The sequence below is a fragment of the Camelina sativa genome, chromosome 4, assembly GCF_030686135.1.
Source record: "Camelina sativa cultivar CO46 ecotype springtype chromosome 4, ASM3068613v1".
Lineage (NCBI taxonomy): Eukaryota > Viridiplantae > Streptophyta > Magnoliopsida > Brassicales > Brassicaceae > Camelina > Camelina sativa.
The window spans coordinates 24,157,065-24,169,675 of NC_141883.1; the positions used below are offsets into that span (position 1 = coordinate 24,157,065).

At 37.2% G+C, this 12,611-nt stretch overlaps 3 protein-coding genes across 3 annotated transcripts; 2 read left to right on the forward strand and 1 right to left on the reverse strand.

The window, feature by feature from the left end:
* Nucleotides 1-5: 5 nt before the first annotated feature.
* LOC104781423 (uncharacterized) lies at nucleotides 6-4,889 on the forward strand. Its single transcript, XM_087511477.1, has 9 exons — nucleotides 6-430; nucleotides 777-2,411; nucleotides 2,525-2,751; nucleotides 2,829-3,161; nucleotides 3,359-3,605; nucleotides 3,713-3,841; nucleotides 3,928-4,143; nucleotides 4,229-4,352; nucleotides 4,441-4,889. The coding sequence occupies exons 2-9, from the start codon at nucleotides 864-866 to the stop codon at nucleotides 4,668-4,670; spliced, it is 3,054 nt and encodes a 1,017-aa protein (XP_087367603.1). The 5' UTR covers nucleotides 6-430; nucleotides 777-863; the 3' UTR covers nucleotides 4,671-4,889.
* Nucleotides 4,890-6,545: 1,656 nt separating this feature from the next.
* Nucleotides 6,546-7,572, forward strand: LOC104781424 (uncharacterized). The gene has a single exon (XM_010506094.3). It carries the CDS (start codon nucleotides 6,816-6,818, stop codon nucleotides 7,464-7,466), a length of 651 nt encoding a protein of 216 aa, XP_010504396.1. The 5' UTR covers nucleotides 6,546-6,815; the 3' UTR covers nucleotides 7,467-7,572.
* Nucleotides 7,573-8,845: 1,273 nt separating this feature from the next.
* Nucleotides 8,846-11,339, reverse strand: LOC104781425 (glucan endo-1,3-beta-glucosidase). The gene is made up of 2 exons (XM_010506095.3): nucleotides 10,596-11,339; nucleotides 8,846-9,921 (listed from the first exon to the last, which is right to left on the reverse strand). The coding sequence occupies exons 1-2, from the start codon at nucleotides 11,064-11,066 to the stop codon at nucleotides 9,031-9,033; spliced, it is 1,362 nt and encodes a 453-aa protein (XP_010504397.1). The 5' UTR covers nucleotides 11,067-11,339; the 3' UTR covers nucleotides 8,846-9,030.
* Nucleotides 11,340-12,611: the final 1,272 nt, after the last annotated feature.

A 12,611-nucleotide genomic window follows, 5' to 3' on the forward strand; every position in this document is an offset into this window, starting at 1 on the left:
AATATGTTTTATTATAATTTTGTTACTTTCACATTTGTTTAGAAAAATATAGAGGAAAGAGTAAAAAGATGATTCACATTGTTGACTTGTTAAATCCATATAAGGATTATAAAAATTCAGTAAATCATTACAACATTCTATTTTCCATTCTAGAGAGTAGATAGAGAGTTTTTCAAACTATGGTATAAGTTTGACAAAATCTTCCAAAGAAAAATCTTCATATTATCATTAAGTATATATATTAATTTCCTTAACACATAGACCTAAACATATTTTCATATTTACATAAATAGAACAATAATGGCGTTATCATTGTTGTATCCAAAAAAAAAAAAAAAAAGGGCAAAAACTTTAAAAAGTAACCCTTTCTCCTTCTTCTCCTTCTTCTTCCTCCGTTCGTCCTCTTCTTCGCCTCCTCCGGTCCACGTAGGTATGTATCTCAGCTTTTCCCATTTCAGTTTCTTCTCAATCGGATACAGACCAAAGGCTTTCTTGGTTCAACATTTTCTCTTTTTTCCAAGAACAGATCTATCTTTTTCCCTTCTCGAATCCGATTCTCCTCATCAGATTCGTAACTTTCGTACTGTTTCTTTTGATCCAGATTGTGTTTTTTATTTAGGTTATGGAGTTGAATCTTAGGTCGTATTTGATCTGTAGTTTTATTCTTCTATGGAGTATATGATTCTAGATATTATTGGATTAAAAAGATCTCTCTGATTCTTCATTTCACTAGGCGGCCATTAACGTCTTTGTGTTTTTGTTTTTTTTTTTTTCAGTGGAGAACGAAGATTTGTTGAATGCGTTGTTATTGTAATTGTTAAAAGTATTGAAGTTCAAGTGATTGTTTTTTGAATCTGGTGAAAATGGTGTGGTTTCGAGCTGGTTCGAGTGTTACGAAGTTAGCTGTGAGGAGGATTCTGAATCAGGGTGGTTCGTATGCGACGAGGACACGTTCTCTTCCTTCTCAAACGCGTTCTTTCCACTCGACTATTTACAGACCAAAGGCTCAGAGTGCTCCTGTTCCTAGAGCTGTACCTCTTTCTAAGCTAACTGATAGTTTTTTAGATGGGACGAGCAGTGTCTACCTTGAGGAGTTACAAAGGGCTTGGGAAGCTGATCCCAACAGTGTAGATGAGTCTTGGGATAATTTCTTTAGGAACTTTGTCGGTCAGGCTGCTACTTCTCCTGGTATCTCTGGGCAGACTATTCAGGAGAGTATGAGGCTTTTGTTACTTGTCAGGGCTTACCAGGTGAATGGTCACATGAAAGCTAAGTTGGATCCATTAGGTTTGGAACAGCGAGAGATCCCTGAGGATCTTGACTTGGCTCTCTATGGATTCACTGAGGCTGATCTTGACAGAGAGTTCTTCTTGGGAGTGTGGCAGATGTCCGGATTCATGTCTGAGAACCGCCCAGTGCAGACCCTTCGTTCCATATTGACAAGGCTCGAACAGGCGTACTGTGGGAACATTGGGTTCGAGTATATGCACATTGCTGATCGTGATAAATGTAACTGGTTGAGGGAAAAGATTGAGACACCAACTCCTTGGCGGTACAACAGGGAGCGACGTGAGGTGATTCTAGATCGCCTTGCATGGAGTACTCAGTTTGAGAATTTCTTAGCTACCAAGTGGACAACAGCTAAAAGGTTTGGACTTGAGGGTGGAGAATCATTGATTCCTGGCATGAAGGAGATGTTTGACAGGGCAGCAGACCTCGGAGTAGAGAGTATTGTTATTGGAATGTCTCACAGAGGAAGATTGAATGTTCTGGGTAATGTTGTTCGGAAGCCACTCCGTCAGATTTTTAGTGAGTTCAGTGGTGGTATTAGGCCTGTAGATGAAGTTGGCTACACCGGAACTGGTGATGTCAAATATCACTTGGGAACCTCTTATGATCGACCTACAAGAGGTGGGAAGAAGATCCATCTCTCTTTGGTTGCTAATCCCAGTCACTTGGAAGCTGCAGATTCTGTTGTTGTTGGCAAAACCAGAGCAAAACAGTACTACTCCAATGATTTAGACAGGACCAAAAATTTAGGTATTTTGATTCATGGAGATGGTAGTTTTGCTGGACAAGGGGTTGTTTACGAAACTCTTCATCTTAGTGCTCTTCCAAACTACACCACCGGAGGAACCATTCATATTGTGGTGAACAACCAAGTGGCTTTCACGACAGATCCAAGGGCAGGGAGGTCTTCCCAGTATTGTACTGATGTTGCTAAGGCTTTGAGTGCTCCCATCTTTCATGTTAATGGGGATGATGTTGAGGCTGTTGTACATGCCTGCGAGCTTGCTGCTGAGTGGCGTCAGACTTTTCATTCTGATGTTGTCGTTGATTTGGTTTGCTACCGTAGGTTCGGGCATAATGAGATAGATGAACCATCCTTCACTCAGCCAAAAATGTACAAGGTGTGTTGACGTTATTTTCGTTATATGTTACCCAAAAAGAATCTGCTGTGGATTTATGAATTATTGCAGTTTTCTAATGCTTTGTATTCCCCTATTGCTTTTCAATTTGACAGGTTATCAAAAATCATCCTTCAACCCTTCAGATCTACCACAAAAAGCTCTTGGAATGCGGTGAAGTATCACAACAGGATATTGACCGGATACAGGAAAAGGTTAACACCATCCTAAATGAAGAATTTGTCGCTAGTAAAGACTATCTCCCTAAGAAACGAGATTGGCTTTCAACCAATTGGGCTGGATTTAAGTCTCCGGAGCAGATCTCACGTGTTAGAAACACTGGGTGAGTTGGGTTTGTCTTTCTTTTTTTTGGTGTGTGTGTGTCCTATTGTCCGTTAAACTTTTTACACTTTTATGCAGCGTCAAACCAGAGATACTTAAGACTGTTGGCAAGGCAATTTCATCGCTTCCAGAAAACTTCAAACCACACAGGGCAGTGAAGAAAGTTTACGAACAGCGTGCCCAAATGATTGAAACGGGAGAAGGAGTTGACTGGGCTCTTGCAGAAGCTCTTGCTTTTGCTACCTTAGTTGTGGAAGGCAATCATGTTCGGTTGAGCGGTCAGGATGTTGAACGAGGAACATTTAGTCATCGTCATTCAGTCCTTCATGACCAGGAAACTGGAGAAGAGTATTGTCCTCTAGATCATCTCATCATGAATCAGGACCCTGAGATGTTTACTGTCAGTAACAGGTACCTTTACCTCCATACTTCCCCTCTAGGAATTATTGTGCTCCTAGCTTGTTTTGACAGCTCAGAGTTAACTGACATAATTTATTCAGTTCTTTCTGTGTGTAATGGGTATTGAGAGAAATCCCTTGTGTTTATTCCTACCATACCAGAATTTTTATTGTAAAGATTCACCAAGAAGTTTTGCTTGTTGTGTACAGTTCTCTTTCAGAATTTGGTGTCCTTGGGTTCGAATTGGGTTACTCCATGGAAAGCCCAAACTCGTTGGTACTATGGGAAGCTCAGTTTGGAGACTTTGCCAATGGAGCTCAGGTGATATTCGATCAGTTCATCAGCAGTGGAGAGGCCAAATGGCTGCGTCAAACCGGGCTTGTTGTGCTACTTCCCCATGGTTACGATGGTCAGGGCCCTGAACATTCAAGTGCGAGGTTGGAACGTTACCTTCAGGTAAAATCTGGCCTAGATTTTATTGCATATGGCTTAAGGTGTTGAATTAGTGAAAATATATAATCTCGTTTGATTCTCTTCCTGACTCTAATTATCTTATGTGACAGATGAGTGATGATAACCCCTACGTCATACCAGACATGGAACCAACAATGCGAAAACAAATTCAAGAATGTAATTGGCAGATTGTCAATGCCACAACTCCAGCCAACTATTTCCATGTTCTGCGGCGACAGGTAAGACCTATTTCTGGTTTATCTTTTTTACTTGTCACCAAGTGTTATTTCCAGGTTACAATTTCTCAATGTCACTCATGTTGCAGATACACAGAGACTTCCGTAAGCCTCTGATTGTAATGGCACCAAAGAACTTGCTCCGTCACAAGGACTGTAAATCAAATCTCTCAGAGTTTGATGATGTCCAAGGCCACCCAGGTTTTGACAAGCAAGGAACTAGATTTAAGCGATTAATCAAGGATCAGAATGATCACTCTGATCTTGAAGAAGGCATCAGAAGATTGGTACTTTGCTCCGGAAAGGTATAAGCTCCGTTCATTTTATAATAGGAATCTTGCCAGTCCCAGATTTGTGTAAGGAGAAATTCTTACTTTTGCTTCTTTGTAGGTCTATTATGAGCTTGATGATGAACGGAAGAAGGTTGGCGCAACCGATGTTGCTATTTGTAGAGTGGAACAGCTTTGTCCTTTCCCATATGATCTCATTCAGCGTGAGCTCAAGAGATATCCAAGTACGTACCTAAACGATCTTTGGATTGGTTCGGTTTGGCTTTTATGTCTACCCCTAAAACTTGTTGTTTTTGTATTGGTCTGAAACAGACGCGGAGATCGTTTGGTGCCAAGAAGAGGCGATGAACATGGGAGCATTCAGCTACATATCTCCACGGCTATGGACAGCAATGAGAAGCTTAAACAGAGGAAATATGGAAGACATTAAGTATGTTGGTCGTGGTCCTTCTGCTGCTACTGCCACTGGTTTCTACACTTTCCATGTCAAAGAGCAAGCCGGACTCGTCCAGAAAGCCATCGGAAAGGAACCCATCAACTAAAGAACTCGTCCTTTTTTAATTGGATTCTTAGACTGAAAAGAAAAAGGGAGAAAACATTGAAAATAAGAACTTTGGGTGATGCAAAAGTGCTAAAAAACATTGAGAAAATCCTCTATTTCTTTGTTATTTTTTCTTGGTCCCATTGATTTTGAGCCTGTCTTGTGTTGCAGGTCAAAACATAAAAATCTTATTTTGATATACAGTTTTGTTTTTGCTCTTCTTATTTTCTTCTGAGATGCATCTTTTGCGCTGTCATTGTCGTTTTCCCTAGTCTTGTTCTCTAAAAAGTAAAAACTAAAAAGTGAGCTTATTGGTTTCGTCGATTCGAGTATTGTAACAACTAGCCAAACCAATTTGAAACCGAAATTGGTATACGTCTGTGCGGTACGATTTGAATGTTAGAAAATACAAACGGTTTTTGGTTTATGTACGAATCTCAGTTCATACTTCATAGTAGGATTTCTAACACCTAGACGAAGATAGATTTGTTCATAACATCTTCAACCTCCTCCACTCCACCATAACTTCATCCACCCACTTAGCAAAATGAAGTTGTTATTATAATAAAGACAACCAAGTTAGAACAACTAAACTCAAATATTCTTTTTGTAAATGTGGCCATTTACTTGACATACATCTAGATCTATATTATACGATGATATGTTATACCAATATCATATACTTTCTTGATACTAATAACATATCGCAAATGTAAAATAATAAATCGAGGACACCTTTTGATAATGTATTACTTTAGAAAAAAAAGCAAAATTGTGGAGCCACTCTAATTGCTGCTGCGAAAATATGCTTTTAATGGATGCACTCATACCTATCATGTGTAAGACATTTGGTACCATCATTACCAGCTTCACCATCAAATCTTTATCCCTCTTTTTTTCATTATCAGTTTTTTTACTACAAAATATATTCATGCTACACCAACAAATTATAGATCTCTCTCTCCATACATCAATTTTAACAACATAAATTGCTACAAGTTTAAGACTGAATTATCACAGATTTAAAACTTTGTTGCAAAATCATTATACAAAAAGTTGTTGCAAGCTTGTCGCTATGTCGTTCCAAATTATTTACTACGACGACTGATTACCGATTAAACCATGTTTTAAGCAACGTAAAAGATAATTTTTCCTTGACGGTGCAAGACAACAATTTGATGAAAACATTAAAAAAGGGGGGGGGGGGGGGGGGGGGGGGGGGGGGGGGGGGGCTTGACTAGTCTTGCATGTAATTAATGGTGTATTGACATCATAATACAAGGATGGGTCGAGACTTCACCTAAACGCATTTAATTATTTAAGCAATCTACCAAACAAAACCTTCTTTGATATACTTCATTTAGACCACTAAAACTACTTTGTTGTTTTGTACTAGGTAACAAGCATTATGCTGCTTGTGGGATTTGAATTCAAGACTTTTATTATGACAGGGTTAAAAACTAACGAAATTCCTAACAAACATAAAAAAATAGAATTCTACCAAACACTATGAAATAAGATCAAACCTTCCAACTGAATTAACAGTACAAGAAAGTAGCAAACAGTTTGATAACATAATCGATAGTATAAGATTGAAGTTTCCTCTCCCCTACTAAAGCCGACACTCTCTTTATACTACCTCTTGGTGAATTTATAGCTCACCCCAACAATTTCATAAATTTATAGTAATTTTTATAGAGCATTTGACACTATATATACCTCTAAATTTTAAAAAAACTCAGACCAAAATATATCATCAATATATTATCATAGTTACCATTGACAATTGGTAAAACTGATATAAACTAGATTTTTTTCCGTATAAGTAATAAAATAGGTTTTATGTTATTTCTTGCAGTTCACAAAAATCTATACAAAATCGCATTTATTGCAGTTGATGTATAAACAAACTTTCCAATTAAACAGACTTCAGAAACCTGTCTCTCAATGACGTTGTAATAATAATATTACAAAATCAAGAAACAACATAATTCACTACAAAAAAAAAGTAAGAAAAAAAAAAATCAAAAAGAAAGAAAGAGACAGTAGCTCTCAACTCAATCAAAAAGCACCAAACCAAAGTTACCAAACTTCTCATCACAAAGAGAGAAGAAAAAGAAGAAGGAAGAAACAGAGCAAAACAGCCATGGCAGAGAAAGAGAAGAAAAGTAAAAAGAAGAAGAAGAAAGAGAAGCACCAATCTTCAGACATATCTTTCAAACCTTCCTCCGACGTTAAAGGTCTCAAGTTCGGCGGCCAAATAATCGTCAAATCATTCACAATCCGACGAGCAAGAACACTCGAGCTTCTCAAACTCCTCTCCCTCCCTTCTTCATCATCCCCTCCGCTTCTTTCCACCGCGGCGTATCTTCCGACGAACTTCACGATCCTTGCGCACCACGCTTGGCACACGCTAACACTCGGCCTCGGAACAAAGAAATCAAAAGTAGTGGTGTTCGTTTTTGAAACAGAGGAGATGAAAGCATCGGTCGTTGCGGCGGAGGGAGGGATCTGGCCGACGGAGATACCACTCGGAGATGTGAACAAGAAGATGATCAGGAAGTTAAAGAATTGGGAGATGGCGAGGTTTAAGTTCAGGAAAGGTTGTATAACGTTTTACGTATACGCCGTGAGAAACGCCGGGAATGAAGGGTTTGCTGCAGCGGAGGACTTAAAGGTAATATTACAAGCGGTGGTGGCTTTGAAAGACTTCATGGATCACACCGCAATGCTTGTAATGCCCCACCAGAAAAGTATTAATTACAACTCTTGTCCTCCTTTTGCCATGGCTCACTAGAAACTTTGAACATTACATTCAAGTGTGCCTCTCTTTTTTTTCTTCTTCTTTTTTGTTACTACTTTTATTTATTTACATATATAAAAAGAAAAGTTATGTTTATTTATTTATTTTTGGTTCCCTGGTGATTTGTTATATGAATTTTGTTGCTTTTTTTTTTGGGTGGAAGATTATTATGGTATGATCAATAAGATTAAACTGTTAAGTTGGGTTAGTTTTTTTTTGTTTGTGCACTTTATCAAAACAAGTTGTTTATGATTTGTTGACCTAGTCATCTAGTTTTGCTATGATTTCAGAGGTTTATTAGTTTCAGCGTCATTGCACATACATGACGCATCAACCGAATAAAACTAGAAGTGAGGGGTTACACTGTGTTATACTACTATATTTGGGGTCTATGTAGTGTAGTCAGTGCCGTGCCCAGGTTTGTCGGGGCTTAAGACGAGTTTAACATTAGAAGCTATTTTAATATATTTTATGAAAATAAATAAATATTAAAATTCAAAATTATAATAAAATAAATATCAAAAATTCAAAGCTATAGAAATTTTTCAGAAACAAAATAAAAAATCTAAAAAGCCTTACTTTCTATTTCAATAAACTATTTCACCAACTTCTCTTAATCTTTTCTTCCTTCTATTTTACGACCTTACTTGGTATTTCACAATTTAAGGTTTTGTTTTCATTTGTATATTTTTATAAATAAATTTATTCAAAGGAATCATACATGAGTTGTTTAGGAAATAAAAAGACTCCCAAAACTATAATGATACACCATATTTTTCATAATTGTGAGTAAAAAAAACACACAAAAAAACTATATACTTTGGGGCCTGAGGTAAATGCCTTTTTCCTAACCCATAGGCACAGCCCTGAGCGTAGTTCTGATGTCTCTACACGTTACAATGTGGTATAGTTGTTATCAATAGCAAGTTTCTCTACTTGTCTACTTTTATATGTCACTCAAATAGGATTTGAAGGAGATCAAAATTTTACTACACCATTTAATATTTTATTATATCTATTTGACTAACAAAATGTCAACAGTGTTGTGCTCACATTGTCAATGTCACAGTTGTGCTTGTACAATGATACGTTTACTCATTCTTGTTTGTGAATGGTCATTTTAACCGTTTGTTGAGTGTTTTTGTGTTTACTGAAAGACTATGAGAACATAATTCTAAATTATTTTGATTGGCAATTAGAAATTTTCATTTGATGCTAAATCCCATGGCATGGAAGACATAATAATTATATGGTAGATAAGATAATGTTCTAACGTCTATATTGCTTCTTACGTTGATGGACCATCTAAATCCAACATAAAGATCACAAGTCACGGAATCATTTTATTTTAAAGCGTAACTGTGAAGCAGATCTTATGGGAAGTTCCACTTTATTTATTTAAATAAAAGGAATTAACAAAGGAAAAAAAACCTTAAAAATTAGAATATCCGAAATTAAACACAAAGTCTGATGATCTCTCCAATCCAAAAGTTCCTCAGAACCATTATGTTAGGACGTTCCAGACAAATATACTACATAACATAGACAAGACAATCTCTTAAAACTTACACGCACCATTGCTTGGGTTGTTCCCTACTACCATACCAGTTCCGCTGAAATTACAAGTACCATCGGTGCGACCGTGGCTCTGGAAGTAAGCGTTCATCACAAATGACGCGTGCGTCCTAACACTGCTCGGGTTAAAGCACGAACCACCAGCTTGGATTGGTTTACAATCAACGCCTCCCTGACCACACACCCAATTAATGTTGTCTTGAAGCTGCTTATCCGTAGCTCCCGACCTCGCCACACACCATTTACCACCGGCAGTACTAGGCGCAGGCAATGCTGGACGGCCGCCACCTCCTTGTTTCTTTAGGAGAAGACCAACATCGTAAACCGGGGAGAAATCAGCTCGGAAAAGCCCCCAGTTTCGTTCTGCGGTTGGACCGGGTTTGCCTTCTTCGTTAAAGAGACCGAAAATGTAAGTCTCGAAACGTCTCTTAGGCATGAGAGGTGTCCCTTGGCCTTGTGCACGTTTAATAATGTTGAGGTTGAACCAAGCTGCGTTAGCGGGCGAGCACCAAGGTGCGTCACAAGCAGACGGCCAGCCAGTCTCGCCAACAACGATGTTAACATCGCCGTATCCTAGAGCTTTCATGGCGGAATAAGTCGAGTCCATGAGGGCATCGAACATGTTGGTGTAGACTTTGCGGGTGAACGGGTCACGGACAGCCTTGTACGGTGTACGGAAAATAGCGAAGTTGACGTTCTTGGGGTCAAAGCCAAAGAAAGGGTAAGGGTTGACCATGAAAGGAGACTTGGTGCGGCGATGGTAAGCTAGGATTGGAGCCAATATACCTTTGTCCCAACCAGGCCTGAATCTACCAGTGCTTGGTGCACCGGTCAGGTCATAGGCTATGATGTTAAGTGAGTGTGCGGTTGTGACCTGAGACAAATTGCAACAAATAGTAATTTTTAGAATCAATCGTTGCTTTATCAGTTTCTAACAATTCCTAAAATCACATGTACAAGTACAATGATGTAATAAAGGAAACATAAGGCATGGCAGACACATCAAGAATCTAAGGACAAACGTGGACGGTGAGATAAGCACGTGGGGTAGTCTAAATCGTCAGATCTTAATACATCGCTAACACTTTCCAATCTTTCCATTCTTTTTAAGGATTTTTAGATTTAATTAAAACATGAAAGAAAAAACAGATATTAATCTAAAATTTTCAAAATAATCAGCTTTTGTTTTGCATATATTTTTTCAACGTTGTTGTTCCAACTTTAAATGCGCAATCAATGCATTATCGCTGTTACAAAGAAAAGAAAACAAAAAACAGTGCAATTTTCACGGTAATCAATTAATTCACTATTAATAATTTACATTTTCTAGTTAAAAAATAGGTAAAGTTACGTAAACAAAATAAAATACTTCATCACTAAACAGCAATATCGAAAATTCAAAGTAGCGATTTCCAAAGTTTTTATCTAGAAATTGTAAAAATAATGGCATCAAACCATAATATAATTTATTTATTTACCAAAAATAAACGAATATAATTCATAAAAATCTGAAAATAGGAAAAAAAAAATGATAATGAGAAAGCTGACCTTAACATCTCTGACACCAGCACGAACCAAAGCATTGTTAAGATTCCTCATCGCCGGCAAAAGATTGTTAATCATGTTATTATCTCCGGAGAGCAAAATCTCATTCCCGACGGAGATATACTTGATCATCGTCTGAGGATGAAACGGCAAAATGTTAGCCGAAACCCACCGACGAGCTTGTAACCCGTTAGCCAACGCCGGGATATCTCCGTTAGGAACGGTAACGACGACGGAGATACCTGTCCCGGCGAAGGCACGGAGGATGTCAGGGTTCACATCGAAGATCTTGACGCTATCGATCGAGGTTTGCGTTTTGATGAAATTTGCCACCTGAGTCGGTGGTGGGAGGTTCCCGAGAGTTCCGTAGTTGACACCTATGGCGGAGATTACCGCGGGGAGAGATAGGAACACGGTGGCGGAGAGGAGGAGGAGGAGGAGAGTGAGAGATATTGACGGTGGCTCTTTGGCCATTGTTTTTTGTTTTTGGGAGATTGGGAAATATCAAACGATTCAAAGTGAAACCCGTGAATCGTTGAATCGTTTGAGTTGTGTCTTTATTATGAGGAGGAGAGATATTTTTTTAATAATTGTTATTGATAAAAACTATTTATAATAGAGAAATTATTAAAATGTACTCATAGATATGACCGTTTTTGTATAGGCGTAAACGTGTGTATAATTTGTTTATGTGTATTTTTAGTGAGGGACAGCTGGATTTTTAAATAAAGAAGAATAATCTGTGTTGTCTTTTTTTTTCATGTGCGTGGGCTTAAATTTAGGCAGTTGTAAATTATTGAAAAAAAAAGTGGAATTTGTTGTGACCGTGAAAGTTTTAGTTGATTTTGGCTAATTATAGTGTCTATCTTTATTTTGGATAATTGTTTTTGTAAATTATCTCACTGTTTTAATACTCATATTATCTGTATTTGCTAATCTCAAAATTAGTTTTAATATTACTATCCTAAATTTATCTATAAACTGATTTTTACTCAATTAAAAAAAAAGTTGGTAGATAGATAGTGTTGCTTTTCTTTGAATAAGCTCTTTATTTAAATATATTATTATTAACAATGAGGTCAAGAGAGATCTGAGTGTTTTCATTTTACTACTAAAACAGATTAAAAGTGTGGTTAAAAAATCAGTAATATTAAAGTACTTACCAAATACAGTATATAATTAAAATATTATATATAAAAAAAAAAAGAGAGGAGATAGAACAACGCGGTTTTGGATAGTGCCATAAGACACGTGTTTGTAGGAGGGAATGGTTTGGAGTTTGAACACTACGGACCAAAGTCAAATAGATTCGAAGTATGATGAAGAGATGTTGAGGAAGCTGATTCTTTTAACTTTTACCGACACCTCTTCTTCTCTTTAGCCATTTGTTGTGCTTTCTTTCGGAAAGAAAAGAAGAAGATCCGCGTCCATGTCTCTCCACATCCATTATTTAGTTAACAGTTTATTGTCATTATCAGTGACATACTTAAACTGATTGCAGAAACCACGTAACTTCTTTTATTAATATTGTTTATGTTCTATAGTATAATGTTACACAATATATAATTGATTATTGATGCCACTATATTAGCTCTATAGAGACTAAACAAGATATGTTTGATTGAAAATACAAGAAGATACCAAAAGGTTTGAACAATGTCAAAGAAAAAGATGGAGGTTATGAAAGTACTAAATTCATAGTGTTCATTTAAAAATTTCGTTATGAAAGTTGATTTCAGTAACACAATGCGAGTTGTGATTTCTTTAGAAACGAATTTCCCATTCATGTCTCTCTTTTTTCTATTGATTAGTTAGTTAACAATTTATAGTCATTATCCAATGACACATATAGTTACACTGATTGCACAAACCACGTAACTTCTTTCATTTTTTTTTCAATAAACAAATCACCACGTAACGTTTTCATAATGATGCCACTATAAATAGTCCTTTTACATATCCAACAAGGTAACGATTTCTCAAGTTATTATACAAAACAACAAAGATCAAACGAAATTA